Here is a 15,105-nt window from a genome sequence, read left to right as displayed (position 1 = left end):
CTGTACGACAAGAAACGTAAGATGCTTGCCCTGGCGGTCACAGCATACCTTCACTGACATGCATTCGCCCCCTGGTGAAATTGGAGCTCATGTACCATTGTAAAGAACCCGTGCTCCTTGTGCAACACGACTGTCGGAAGCACACGATTGCAGAGGTCCTCCGCCAACTCAAAGGCATCAAGTGCAAAAGCAAAATGCCGCAGGTGCCGGAAACCGGAAACAAAAACATCAGATGCAACGCAAGTGCCTGAAACTTTAACTCGGTTTCTCTCTCCTCAGACGCTGCCATGCCTGCTGAGTGTTTTCGGCATTTTCTGTTTTTATTTTAAACCTCAAAGTCATCTGCTGTCATTAGGCTTGAGATACTTAAATCCTGGATCAGGATTGAAACATGGACAATTAGGTTCGGACACCGGTGAACCTATTTCTTTGGCAGAAAGGCAATGGCACCGCCATGTGCTGGTGTTGGGATGCTCTGTACAGCGGGTTTGATGCTGCGGATCAAACTGGATAAAACGGGGGGGAAAACGAGACCTCCGAGAAATAGAGTAGTTGAATTTTTTTTTAAATTTGGCCATTGATGACCATCACTCTCCAAATTTCTTATCCCAATAAATAATTTCATATTTATAGTTGAATTGTTTGATGCTCCATCTTGTCTTTATTTCCAACAATCCCACCCTCCCCTGTAATCAAACCATTTGGTGTCCTAGTCAAACAGAAGTACTGTGCACCCTTCTAGTTATCGAGAAACAAGGGAGGAATCAAAGTGTTCAAACTGAAGAAACATAATCTTCTTAATCCAGGAAGAAGGTGCCTGAGAGTTTATCTTAGGGACTAGTACTAAATTCTACTAAAAAGGTAAATCCAGAAAATTAAGTTGAGGGCACAGACTCAAACCAGTAAAATGTAAGACACTACAAGTGTAAGAAGCACTACAATGAACAAAGAATGATCAGCACTTCAGTTACAATAATGGAGGCAAACAACTGCTGACGTTCTGATGTTACCTTCCATAGCAGAACTTTCAATGGGTCATTTTTTTCCCCGCAACTGAGGATTCCCCTCCATTGAGGTCAACTCCGTTTCCATTCTCACACTTCTCCTCTCAGCTCTTTCCTTTCTGCCCTCACCTTCGATCCCGCCAGCCTCCAATGGGTCACCCCTGCCTGTTCCAGTGTGATGTCACCACCAAACACATTGTACAAAAGTCCGCCCTTGCCCACCCAACATTAGCGCGTTCTCAGTGTTGCATGTGACTGCCGCTACCTACTCGCAACTTTCACCCCTTGTTCAGGTCACACAACTTATGGATCCAGCAGTCTGATACGCAACTCCTCTATGGGTGATAAATTAAATATACTCATCCGTATAGGAGACGCATCATTCTGCCAGAATCCTGTGGACGACCCTGCTCGCAGTGCGGCAAAAACTGGAGGAGTGTTTTCCAAGGCCTAAGTATTGAGCCAGCCTTAACGTGGGGTTCGTCCCTCATTGTTAGGCCTTAGCTTAATAAACAGAGCAAACACCTGGTTAAGATGGCTTTATTAACCCAAGCTTGATTTTGCGAATACGAGAGATGGACCTGGTTAATGCCAAGATCGATCTGCTGAACACTGTTAATAACACATCAATTATACAATTTCCAAAAATCAATAGCCGGCCCCCATGGACTCGATCCAACCCTGAAGCTGTCATGTTTAAACTATCCAATAAAATTGCGATCAACCCATGATTTAACCTCATCCTGGCACCTGTTGTTTACCAAGGTTCTGTGTCCATTTTAATGTTTTTTTTCCCATCCTAAGATCGCCGTCAGATCCTGTCCACCATTGTCCAGCTCGGGACAGGATGTCAGAACCCGCTTCCTCTTTACTTCATGGATTGTTTCAGAGGATATTGGGGGCCACTGATTAAACTTGTTTACTCAGTCCACTATGTAATCTACTGACCGCACATCTCGTGTGTCTCAAATACATGGATAAGTTAGTTAGCCTAAATCCCATCATGCATTGTGGACACTGCTTGGAGCCAGAGTTTGCATGATTATCACTGCTATGTCTTAAAATACAGGTTTAACGGTTAATAATGATTACCCAGTACACTTCCTATAATTAATCTCAATCCTTAATAAACTAATGTATGTAAAAGTACTCTAGTGGCAGCCTAGCTACTCAGTTTTAAGACATTCCCTTTCAATAGGGAAGGGTGAGACCAAGGAGGAACTCTAAAACAAGGATAAAGATATTAAAATTGAGGCGTGGTCAGACCGGGAGCACGTGTAGGTCAACTGGCACAGGGGGGTGATGGGTCAACGAAGCTTGGGAGCGGGCTTTGCACGAGTTCAGGTTTAGGTCAGGTGGAAGATGGGAGGCTGGCCAGGAGAGCACCGGGATAGCATGTGACGCGTGGTTGAGCGGCTGAGCCCTTTCCTCTGCAAAAGAGATTAATTCACCCCCCGACTAAACAACAGGTGGATTGGCCCTTAGTGTCCAAAAGGTTAGTTGGGGTTACTGGGTTCGGGGATAGGGTGGAGACGTGGGCTTAAGTCGGGTATCCATGCCGGTGCAGACACGATGGGCCGAATGGCCTCCTTCTGCACTGTAAATTCTATGATTCTGGACTACTTAACATTATGGAACAAACATTGCTCATGGCCACCATTGAAATGCAACTTAGATCTCATGCCTACCTTGGACCATCCAGGAAATTTGAGGTAGGTGTCTTGAGGCAGGTCCGGAATCCCGTTTGGAATCATGAAGGTGCCCAAGTAAAAGGACGGCACATTAGCCTCAGCGGGCGGAGTCGGCCTCTGGGTATTCTGGAGTTTGGTAAGGTAGCCACTCGCCACAGCTTCATCAATGTTTAGCGAGTAGATGGTCCAGCCAGTCAGGATATTCGAAGCCAAAGTAAGATTAGTTACCAGTCCCTGTGGAGCAGATTTAAAATAAATAGATAGAACCATAGCAAACGTATGGCATAGAAAGAGGCCATGCAGTCCACCGTGCCTGCGCCGGCCATTTTAATCCCACCCTCCAGCACCTGACCCTTAGCCTTGCAGGTTACGGCACTTCAGGTGCAGATCCAGGTACATTTAAATGCGTTGAGGGTTTCTCCACCCCCTCCCCTCCCGCCCAACCCCCAACAAACCAGGCAGAGAAGTCCACATACCCAGCACCCTCCGGGTAAAGAAGTGTTCCCTCTTTTCCTCAGCAATGGTGCCTGATGTTGTTAACCCTGTGATGTTGTTAACCCTACTAACCCACGTGAAAGTCTCAGAAACTCAAATACTCAAAAAGCAATGGACAGGGACTTGTACCGAGAACAGGGCCCATTCCCCATGCAATAAACAACAACATTCCATTTGCCTTCCTAATCCCTTGCTGAAACTGCCGACATACTCTCCCTGATTCATGCATCTGATCACCCAGGTCCCTCTGCACCTCGGAGTTCTGTAATCGCTCTTCATTTAAATTAGACTGATGCGACCATCAATTCACTCGAAGACACGTGGAGAAGTAAACTGTGGTTTTAATCAATTTAGAACTGTGCCTGCCTGCGACCGGTACAATACTGAAGGCGGCCCCGCAGGTCAGCTGCTCTTATACTTCCTCTAAAGGGGAGGAGCCATGGGCGGAGCCTGTACGTGCCCCAACATATCCCCCTGTGGGTGAAGCCACACAATGGCCCATAGGTGGAGCCCACAGGGTTAACAACATAACATAACATAATACAGTGTACTTGTGAATTATCAGTAATTATACATTCACCACATAGACACTGGTTTTATTCTCCCTGCCAAAGCGGCCAAGTTCACATTCTGCCACCTGATGTAGCATGTGCCCCAAATTACAGCCCCTCTCTCCGCCCACAGTTTCTGGGCTGAATCTCCATCCCATACCTTAATACTGCAAACAATCTTACTGGGCCCACAGCTTCTGAATCACCAAAGTCATTTTTCTAGATCAAGAGTGCTTAAGGATAACGTGAAGTACTTATTATCAGTGTGCAACTCTGTGAAATAGATTATTGAATGATTCATTGTTGCTCTAATATCCTTATTGAGCAATATTTTTTTACCCCAGAATGGCAAGAGTCATTGTCCTGCCAGTTATAGCGGGGGCCACACAGTGTCCTTCTGCATTGTGGGGTCACTGGGAGGTCACCATGTGGAAAGGTGGGGCCCCAACCCCCCCATATATGAACATGCGGAATAAGTGCAGAAGTAGGCAATTCGGCCCCTCCAGTTGGTTCCACCATTCAATATGCTCAATGCTGATCTGTCTGTGTTGAGTCCCACATTCCCATCTACCCCCGATAATCTTGGATTCCCTTGCCCAACAAGAATCCGTCTACCTCTGCCTTCAGTAACCCTGCCTCTACTGCCTTCTGAGGCGGAGTTCCAAAACCCTCAGAGAAAGGGTTTCCTCTCATCTCGGTCCTATACGGGCAACTCCTAATTTTAAAACAATGTTCCCTACTTCTGGACACACACACAAGAGGGAACATCATTTCCGCATCTACCTAGTCAATACCATTCAGGATATTGACTACTCTTAATTATTTGTGGTGCCCTGCTGCAACGTCTTGAACAATAATTTCTAACATTTTCCCTATGGCAGCTGTTAAGCTAACTGGCCTGTAGTTTCCGGCTTTCTGTCTCTCACACTTTTTGAATTAAGGTGTTACGTTTGTTATCTTTCAATCTAATACGCCCACTGCCCACTGTAAATCATACATTCTATAAGCTTCAATATGTTTGTACTTGAGCATGTACATTCCAGCACTTACACACAATTCCACTTCCCATGTACTCTTGGTCAATATGCATCGGTCGGTACTTACACAAGTATACCTCTGTAATTACTTATACAGGGAATGTTCTCATTAAAGCAGCTTACCAGGACTCCTTGACAGCACATCCCAAACCCCCAACCTCGACCATTTACCAGGATAAGGATTGCATATGCATGGGGACATCACCTGCGAGTTCCCCTCCAAGTCACTCACCATCCTGACTTGGAAATATATTGGTATTCCTTCACTGTCGATGGGTCAAAATCCTGGAATTCCCTCCCTAGCGACACTGCGGGTGTGCCTACACCCCATGGACTGCAGCAGTTCAAGAAGGCGCCTCATCTTTCAAAGAACTAAGAACAAAAAAAAAAGTACAGCACAGGAACAGGTCCTTCGGCCCTCCAAGCCTGTGCCGATCATGATGCCAGAACTAAAAACAAAACCTTCTGCCCTTACTCGGTCCGTATCCCTCTATTTCCTCCCTATTCATGTACCCATCCAGATGCCCCTTAAATGTTGCTAAGTGCCTTCCACCACATCCTCTGGCAGCGCGCTCCAGGCACCCACCACTCTCTGTGTGAAAAACATACCCCGCACATCTCCCTTAAACTTTCTCCTTCTCACCTTGAACCTGCGCCCCCTAGTAATTGACACTTCCACCCTTGGAAAACAGTAAGAAGTCTTACAACACCTAGACTCCTTACTGTGCTCACCCCAGTCCAACGCTGGCATCTCCACATCAACCTTGGAAAAAGCTTCTGACTATCCACCCTGTCTATGCCTTTCATAATTTTGTAGACTTCAATCAGGTCTCCCCTCAGCCTCCGTCTTTCCAGTGAAAGAAATCCTAGTCTATACAACCTCTCCTCATAGCCAACACGCTCGAGACCAGGCAACATCCTGGTGAACCTTCTTTGCACTCTCTCCAAAGCTTCCACATCCTTCTGACAATGCGGTGACCAGAACTGCACGCAATACTCCAAATGCGGCCTAACCAAGCTTTTATATAGCTGCAACATGATTTCTCAACTCCTGCACTCAACGCCCTGGCTGATGAAGGCAAGCATGCCATATGCCTTCTTAATCACCTTGGTCACCTGTGTTGCCAGTTTTAAGAAACTGTGAACCTGTACGCCCAGATCCGTCTGTATGTTAATGCTCCTAAGGATTTAGTGCAATTAAGGCTAGCGACCAAAGTTTTTTTTGTCAACGGTGGCCACAGTGCATGAGAGGATAAAAATACACCTGTCAGTACCGACACAGGAGCAATACACCCACGATACACCTGTCAAAACTGACACAGGAGCAATACACCCACGACACACCTGCCAATACTGACACAGGAGGAATACACCCACAATACACCTGTCAATACCGACACAGGAGCAATACACCCACGAGACACCTGTCAAAACTGACACAGGAACAATACACCCACGACACACCTGTCAATACCGACACAGGAGCAATACACCCACAATACACCTGTCAATACCGACACAGGAGCAATACACCCACGAGACACCTGTCAAAACTGACACAGGAACAATACACCCACAATACACCTGTCAATACCGACACAGGAGCAATACACCCATGATACACCCATCAATACTGACACAGGAGAAATACACCCAAGATATACCTGTCAAAACTGACACAGGAGGAATACACCCACAATACACCTGTCAATACCGACACAGGAGCAATACACCCACGAGACACCTGTCAAAACTGACACAGGAGCAATACACCCACGAGACACCTGTCAATACTGACACAGGAGGAATACACCCAAGATATACCTGTCAATACTGACACAGGAGGAATACACCCAAGATATACCTGTCAATACTGACACAGAAGGAATACACCCACGATTCAACTGTCAATACCGACACAGAAAGAATGCACTGACTATACACCTGCCAATACTTAAATAGGAGCAGGTTTCCAATGTGGAGCAACGGCAGTCCCTATGAATAGATTGACTGAATGTGGAAGCACCATTCTTGCTATTATTTGATTTGAAACCAATAGAATTCAGTGGCTCTTGGGACTTGGGCTTGTCAGAGCCAATCGATTGCACCGTACTTTCTCCTGTTAAAAGCACATGCTTTTACCACGAGCTGATGGTTTCTTGCAGTCACTGTTGCCTGGTGACTGTGAAATTCTGTGGGGTTGTCTCCACCTTTCGCCATAACTCCAACAGGAGACTGGCTGAGTGTAGCGCACAAAGACTCCGTGAGACGAATAGAGTGAAGTCGATGAGGCTTTATTAAGCGTGTCTGTTCCCCCGCAGCTCGATAGTAAACTGGCCTGCGGGGGAAGACTCCGGCTTCTTATACTCCGCCTTCAGGGCGGAGCTTGAGGTCAACGGCCAACCAGGACCCGGGATCTGTCAGCCAATGACATTAGGGCTTCCAGTCCCACATGACCCCCACTACATACTACCACATTCACCCCTTGTCAAAAATGAACCCGGCGGGGTGATGCTTCGTATGGTGGTAAGGGTTTACAGGGCTGGTCCTGGGAGGACAAAACATTCACATGGCAATACAGTATTAGACAATTTTGTCCTGTTGCAACTATTTACAGAGGGTATAGGAAGAAAAGCAAAATGTTCTTGTGAACAGTCCATATTTGTTTTACATTGACGCCACGAGTCGGTCGGGCGGTCTGGTCGTCCGTGTCGATCGCCTCGGCCCCGGCGGTGGTGGTGGTGCTTGTACCAGTGTTGACGCCTCCAGGAGCCGTACGGTTTCAGCTTGGGCTTGATTCTTGGTCGGAGCTGAGGGGAGGGGAACCGATCCTCCTGGGAAGGGGGCGGTCGCGGGGTGCGGCGGTGGCAGGAAGGGGGGGGGTTGGGTTGATGGTGTCGGGGGGGTGTGCGTGTTGCCGGCGGGCGCCAGATCCCGCAGGGAGACCGTGTCCTGTCGGCCGTCGGGGTACTCCACGTAGGCGCACTGGGGGTTCGCGTGGAGGTGAACCCTTTCGACCAACGGGTCCGCCTTATGTGCCCGCACATGCTTTCGGAGCAGGATGGGTCCTGGGGCCGCCAGCCAGGTCGGCAGCGACGTTCCAGAGGAGGACCTCCTAGGGAAGACAAGGAGACGCTCATGTGGCGTTTGATTAGTGCTCGTACATAATAACGACCGGATGGAATGGAGAGCGTCCGGGAGGACCTCCTGCCACCGTGAAACTGGGAGGTCCCTGGACCGTAGGGCCAGTAGGACGGCCTTCCAGACCGTGCCGTTCTCCCTTTCTACTTGCCCGTTCCCCCGGGGGTTGTAGCTGGTCGTCCTGCTTGAGGCTATGCCCTTGCTGAGCAGGAACTGGCGCAGCTCGTCACTCATGAAAGAGGACCCCCTGTCGCTGTGGACGTATGCGGGGTAACCGAACAGTGTGAAGATGCTGTTCAGGGCTTTAATGACTGTGGCCGCGGTCATGTCAGAACAGGGGATGGCAAAAGGGAAGCGGGAGTATTCGTCCACTACATTAAGAAAATATGCGTTGCGGTCGGTGGAGGGGAGGGGCCCTTTGAAATCGAGACTGAGGCGCTCAAAGGGGCGGGAAGCCTTAATCAGGTGCGCTCCATCTGGCCTGAAAAAATGCGGCTTGCATTCCGCGCAGATGTGGCAGTCCCTTGTGACTGTACGGACCTCCTCTAAAGAGTATGGGAGATTGCGGGACTTGATGAAGTGGTAAAACCGAGTGACCCCCAGGTGGCAGAGATCCTCGTGGAGGGTTTGGAGGCGGTTAATTTGTGCGTTGGCACATGTGCCGCGGGATAGGGCATCGGACGGCTCGTTCAGCTTTCCGGGACGATACAAAATCTCATTGTTGAAGGTGGAGAGCTCGATCCTCCACCTTAAGATTTTGTCGTTTTTGATTTTGCCCCGCTGTGCATTATCGAACATGAAGGCTACCGACCGTTGGTCCGTGAGGAGAGTGAATCTCCTGCCGGCCAGGTAATGCCTCCAATGTCGCACAGCTTCCGCTATGGCTTGAGCTTCCTTTTCTACTGAAGAGTGGCGGATTTCTGAGGCGTGGAGGGTCCGGGAGAAAAAGGCCACGGGTCTGCCCGCTTGGTTAAGGGTGGCCGCTAGAGCTACGTCGGAGGCGCGCTCTCGACCTGGAAGGGGAGGGACTCGTCGATGGCGCGCATCATGGCCTTTGCGATATCCGCTTTGATGCGGCTGAAGGCCTGGCAAGCCTCTGTCGACAGAGGGAAGGTCGTGGTCTGTATTAGGGGGCGGGCCTTGTCTGCGTACTGGGGGACCCACTGGGCGTAGTACGAAAAGAACCCCAAGCAGCGTTTCAGGGCTTTTGGGCAGTGCGGGAGGGGAAATTCCATGAGTGCGCGCATACGTTCGGGGTCGGGGCCTATTATCCCATTGCGCACTACGTAGCCCAGAATGGCTAGCCGGTCGGTGCTAAAAACGCACTTGTCCTCGTTGTACGTGAGGTTCAAGGCTTTGGCGGTCTGGAGGAATTTTTGGAGGTTGGCGTCGTGGTCCTGCTGATCGTGGCCGCAGATGGTTACATTGTCGAGATACGGGAACGTGGCCCGCAACCCATGTTGATCAACCATTCGGTCTATCTCCCGTTGGAAGACCGAGACCCCGTTTGTGACGCCAAAAGGGACCCGTAGGAAATGGTATAATCGCCCGTCTGCCTCGAAGGCTGTGTACTTGCGGTCACTTGGGCGGATGGGGAGCTGATGGTAGGCGGACTTGAGGTCCACGGTGGAGAAGACTTTATATTGGGCAATCCGATTGACCATGTCGGATATGCGGGGGAGAGGGTACGCGTCTAGTTGTGTGTACCTGTTGATGGTCTGGCTATAGTCAATGACCATCCTTTGTTTCTCCCCTGTCTTCACTACTACCACCTGCGCTCTCCAGGGACTATTGCTGGCCTGGATTATGCCCTCCTTTAGTAGCCGCTGGACTTCGGACCGAATGAAGGTCCGGTCCTGGGCGCTGTACCGTCTGCTCCTAGTGGCGACGGGTTTGCAATCCGGGGTGAGGTTCGCAAACAAGGACGGGGCTTGCACCTTGAGGGTTGCGAGGCCGCAGATAGCGAATTTGAACGTAAGGCTCTGTAGATTGCATTGGAAATCTAATCCCAGCAAGGTGAGGGCACAGAGTTGGGGAAGGACGTTTAGTTTGTAGTTTTTGAACTCCCACCCCTGCACCGTTAGGGTAACTATGCAGAATCCCTGGATCTGTACGGAGTGGGATCCTGCAGCTAGGCAAATCTTTTGTGCACTGGGATAGGTGGTTAAGGAACAGCGTCTTACCGTGTCGGGGTGTATAAAGCTTTCCGTGCTCCCGGAGTCGACTAGGCATGGCGTCTCGTGGCCGTTTATTAGTACCGTTGTCGTCGTCGTCTGGAGTGTCCGGGGCCGAGCTTGATCGAGCGTAATCGAAGCGAGCCGTGGTTGTAATAGTGGAGTGGGGTCCGTTGTTGCCGTCCAAGATGGTGTCGGGGATGAACAAAATGGCCGCCCCATACATCGCACGTGGCTGGGGGGTCACAAGATGGCGGCGGGGGTGGACAAAATGGCCGCCCCCACGCGTCGTACAGGTCTGGGGCGGTCCAAGATGGCGGCGCCCCTCCTCCCCTCGTGGTGGCCGGGACCCAAAATGGCGGCGTCTGCGGGTCGCACATCGGCGCCCCTCCTCCCCTCGTGGTGGCCGGGACCCAAAATGGTGGCGTCTGCGGGTCGCACATGGTGTGCTGGGGGGGCTGGGGAGCGCTAGGACCGCGAGCACTAGGACCGCGAGCGCTAGGACCGCGCGGAGCTCCCTCACCGGGGGCAGCGGTGGTCGGGGCCCAAGTCGGCGGCGCCGGCGGGTCAGGCGTGGGGCGCGGGGTGGGGGTTAGGGTGGCGTTAGGGACGCGGAAAACTCCCTCCTCTCCGTGGAGAGTGTTGGCCGTGACCCAAAGCGGTAGCGCCGGCGGCGGGTCATACATGGGCTGCGGGGAGGGGGGTTGGGGAGCGTAAGCGGCGTGCAGGGCTCCCTGTTCTCCCGGGACCGCGGTGGTCGAGACCCAGAGCGGCTGCGCCTGCGGGTCGTACATGGCGTGCTGGGGGGGTTGGGGCGCGTAAACTGCTTGCAGGGCTCCCTGTGCTCCCGGGACAGCGGCGACCTCGCGGGACCGGCACACAACCGCATAATGGCCCTTTTCCCCGCAGCTCTTGCAGATAGCTGCGTGGGCCGGGCAGCGCTGCCGGGGGTGTTTCGCCTGGCCGCAGAAATAACAGCGGGCGCCCCCGGTGCGACTCGGCGTTTGGACCGCGCAGGCCTGTGGGGGGGGGGGTAGGGGGTTTGCCGCGATGGTTACGTACGGGGCCCAATGGGTTGCCGCGCAGTCGGGGCCGTAGGCGCGGGTATTACGCGCGGCCACGTCTAGGGAGGCTGCTAGGGCCCGGGCCTCTGAGAGTCCTAGCGACTCTTTTTCTATAAGTCTTTGCCGGATTTGGGAGGATTGCATACCTGCCACAAAAGCATCGCGCATTAACATGTCCGTGTGTTCGTTTGCGTTCACCGACGGGCAGCTGCAGGCTCGTCCCAAAATCAGCAGCGCGGCGTAGAACTCGTCCATCGATTCTCCGGGAGCTTGCCGTCTCGTCGCGAGCTGGTAGCGAGCGTAGATTTGGTTAACTGGGCGAACGTAGAGACTTTTCAGTGCTGCGAACGCCGTCTGGAAATCGTCCGAGTCTTCGATGAGGGAGAAAATCTCCGTGCTCACCCTCGAGTGCAGGACCTGCAGTTTTTGGTCTTCTGAGACTCGGCCGGTGGTCGTTCTGAGGTAGGCCTCGAAGCAAGTCTGCCAGTGCTTGAAGGCTGCTTCCGCGTTCACTGCATAGGGGATGATCCTCAGGCATTCCGGAATGATCCTGAGCTCCATAGTCCTTTTTTTTAGGCACGCTTAATAAATTGTAGCGCACAAAGACTCCGTGAGACGAATAGAGTGAAGTCGATGAGGCTTTATTAAGCGTGTCTGTTCCCCCGCAGCTCGATAGTAAACTGGCCTGCGGGGGAAGACTCCGGCTTCTTATACTCCGCCTTCAGGGCGGAGCTTGAGGTCAACGGCCAACCAGGACCCAGGATCTGTCAGCCAATTACATTAGGGCTTCCAGTCCCACATGACCCCCAATACATACTACCACACTGAGGCCACAAAATATTATGCAAAGGTTTGTTTTTCTTAAAACTGGACGGCGGCTGTGTCTGGAGATAAGGCGACTGTTTCCTGGCGTGAACACAGTCGCTGAACGTTATTGGGCAACCCCACCAGTGCACCTTTAAAAAAGTTCAGGTATTACACGCAAAATGGGATGTCGGCACCCCTGCCCCCCCCCCCACCGTCTGTAGGTGGGGTCTCGCTCCCGTCCTGGCTGACAGTCCCAGGGCCCGTCCTCCTCCGGAAGCATGCGAGGAGCCATAAATCAGATCCCCTCGTCGAGAAGGTCCTGCTCCTCCGTGCCGATCCACAATATGCCCACGTGGTACATCAGGACGGGCGACAGGACACGGTCTCCCTTCGGGATTTGGCACCTGCAGGTTCCCCAGCGACCATCACCACCATCCCCGACCCTACACCGTCTCCCCCCACCTCTAACCACCTACCTCAAGAACTGGCACCCGCAGGCCCACTGGCGACCATCACCGCGCCTCCCCCCCCTCCACCGACTCAACAACTGGATGAAGAAGAGGACAACACGCTCCCGGAGGCGCAGGTCTCGACACCGGTGCCCACACCACAGCCGGGACTGAGGCGATCACAGCAGAAGGTCAAGGCCCCCGACACACTTGATCTTTAAGCCCACTTCACCCCCGCTGGACTCTTTTTTTTTTTTTTAAACAGGGGGTGAATGTGGTAAACCACTGTATTGTATTGTATTGTTACATGCCTGGGCTTGTCCCTGCTGGCTCCGCCTGTGGCTCCTCCCCTCGGGCTCATGTATAAAGGTGGCTGGTCTCCGTCTCTGATCCAATTCGGAATCAGAGGCCAGGAGGCTTTCTGTTTAGTATATTAAAGCCTCAGTTACGTTCACCACTCGTCGTGTGTTCATTGATGGCATATCAAGGCTGAATATCCTTTTCTGCTGTAACCATTCTCTGATTCTACAAGAACTGAACCATAATATATACCGTGATGTTGAATCATAATGGCAATCTTATGATTAACATTATGAGGCCTCTACAGGGTTTGTCTCAGCATACACACACACACACAAACACACGTTCCTCAATACTACTAAAGTATTACAAACTAACAGTAACTGGAGACCTTCCAGTAACACAAGACAGGTACAGAACTGTTAAATATATTATATATACCTTTGGATCATGGATGCCTCCACCAAAATTTATTCTGCCCATGTTTTCCACTAAGATATCTAGCGTTGATCCAACCTGCCCAGTGATGTTGATCGTGTTGACTTTATTTCTTTCCAGAATCCCTTGGAAAACCTAGCGAACAAACGGAGGCAAAATGGAGACGCTTTGAACAGAGCATGAAAAATGTGTGTGAGAGTCACACAGTCAGACTGATGATATAAACAAATCTGTGATATTAGGTGTTAGCAAGTTCATAACACGAGATAAGCAGCGATCAGGGTCAAGATTGATGTTCAAGCCACGCTTTTGTTGCGAGGATTTTAGAATTAGTTTCAGTCACAAAGTCATTTAAGAAGCAGGGTATGATGTATTGTATCTACCACTGACTTCAATAGCGATTTTAGAAGCTACACGTTGCTAAACATTTGCTCAAGATCAGGGCAGCTCAATACTGGGAAAAAAAATTAATCAGTGCTGGAGGTAAAACATTTTCTTCGTCAATTATTTCTGCGTTTGGGGTCCTCTGACGTCAACTGTCCTTCAACAACTTTTTCCTGTTGAAGCGATTGCCGAGGTGCATTGTCCACATCCTCTTTCAGCGCCATGGCTAGCATGACGTTTTCAGAGCTGCAGTCATTCTATCAAACAGAAGCCTTCGGTTTTGAGGAAGGTCAACAAAGTTGACACTGTTCCCTTTGTGGAAGAACACGTCCATCCAAAATGAAGTTTGCAAAATTTTCAGCGAGAGAATTGGCTAGGTTTAATTATTCCCAAAGTGTGAATTGCGCAAATCACAGGAGAAAGAGAATGTGTTAATAGGAGGTTAGGGCTACCAATGCAAATCTAGTGGTCATGTCAGAACTGATAACGTGATCAACAGCACAGATTGCAGTGTTGCTCATCTTACTGACTGCAGATTCCCAAGATCAACTCCCCATGCCCTGGTGTGGTCTTGTTAGTGAGACTGCCCTCGATGCAATTGGGAGAATGGTGCAGCGGAGTGCTTCTTTAAATTGGCTGAAAGAGGAAGGTGTTTTGTTATGCTCTTGACGTAGCAGAAGCTGCTTCCTTGATGTGCACTCTGACAAAGGAAGGTTCAGACTTGGAGACAGCTTTAACACATTTATTAAACTATTAACAATTCTCCTACTTGGATTCAACGCTACTGTTAATCCTGCCATAGCTACTCAGACTGACGAACCAGTCTGCTACATTCCACGTGGTGGGAGTGATGTTCAATCAACCCTGTGCCTGTACTCACTGAGTGTCTCCACTGGAAAGAGGAAGATCATGTGTGTTGTGTCCTTTTTATATGGGTTGGTGTAATGTCCTCCTGTGGTAGTGTCACCTCTGTGTGTGTGTCGTGAATGCCCATTGGTCGTGTCCTATCTTACTGACCTATTGGTTGACTGTCTGTGTGTCATGTCTCTGGTGCTCCCTCTAATGTCTAGCCAGGTGTTGTGTATGTACATTAACCCTTTGTGTACTTAGTGCTGTAAATCACCACATCCCCCTTTTTTCGTGTTACATATTTTCTGTACAGTGTTAAAGAAAATTGAACAAACTAGGTAGATAAGTGATGCTCTGTACAAGTTATGGTAACAGTGATCATCAAACAATAAGTCCAAATCATATGTATGAATCCAAAGTTCATTAATTATTATGGTCGAGTGGCTTTCTTGTTTGGTTGGTGAGTTGGTGATGTTGATGGTGGCATTGCATTGTAAACGCCGTCAGTGTCCCTGTGCTGAAGGAACCAAGAAGTGGTCAAAACGCTTTGTTGTTTTTTTAAATAAATTTAGAGTACCCAATTCATTTTTTCCAATTAAGGGGCAATTTAGTTTGGCCAATCCACCTACCCTGCACATCTTTAGGTTGTGGGGGCGAAACCCACGCAAACACGGCGGGAATGTACAAACTCCCCACGGACAGTGACTCAGAGCCGGGATGG

The 15,105-nt window shown here is 50.4% G+C and overlaps 1 protein-coding gene across 1 annotated transcript in view; it reads right to left on the bottom strand.

The window, feature by feature from the left end:
* The window catches only part of glb1 (galactosidase, beta 1), a 129,463-nt gene that overhangs the window by 26,321 nt on the left and 88,037 nt on the right, over window positions 1-15,105 (bottom strand). Inside the window, exons 14-15 of the mRNA XM_072509954.1 lie at window positions 13,155-13,286; window positions 2,693-2,929 (exon numbers count right to left, since the gene is read on the bottom strand). Coding sequence (XP_072366055.1) covers window positions 2,693-2,929; window positions 13,155-13,286 — 369 coding nt within the window. The remainder of the gene's footprint in view (window positions 1-2,692; window positions 2,930-13,154; window positions 13,287-15,105) is intronic.

This window comes from Scyliorhinus torazame, chromosome 6 (assembly GCF_047496885.1).
Source record: "Scyliorhinus torazame isolate Kashiwa2021f chromosome 6, sScyTor2.1, whole genome shotgun sequence".
NCBI lineage: Eukaryota > Metazoa > Chordata > Chondrichthyes > Carcharhiniformes > Scyliorhinidae > Scyliorhinus > Scyliorhinus torazame.
Note: the sequence above shows the minus strand (reverse complement) of the source record. Positions and strands in the feature narration are given on the sequence as shown.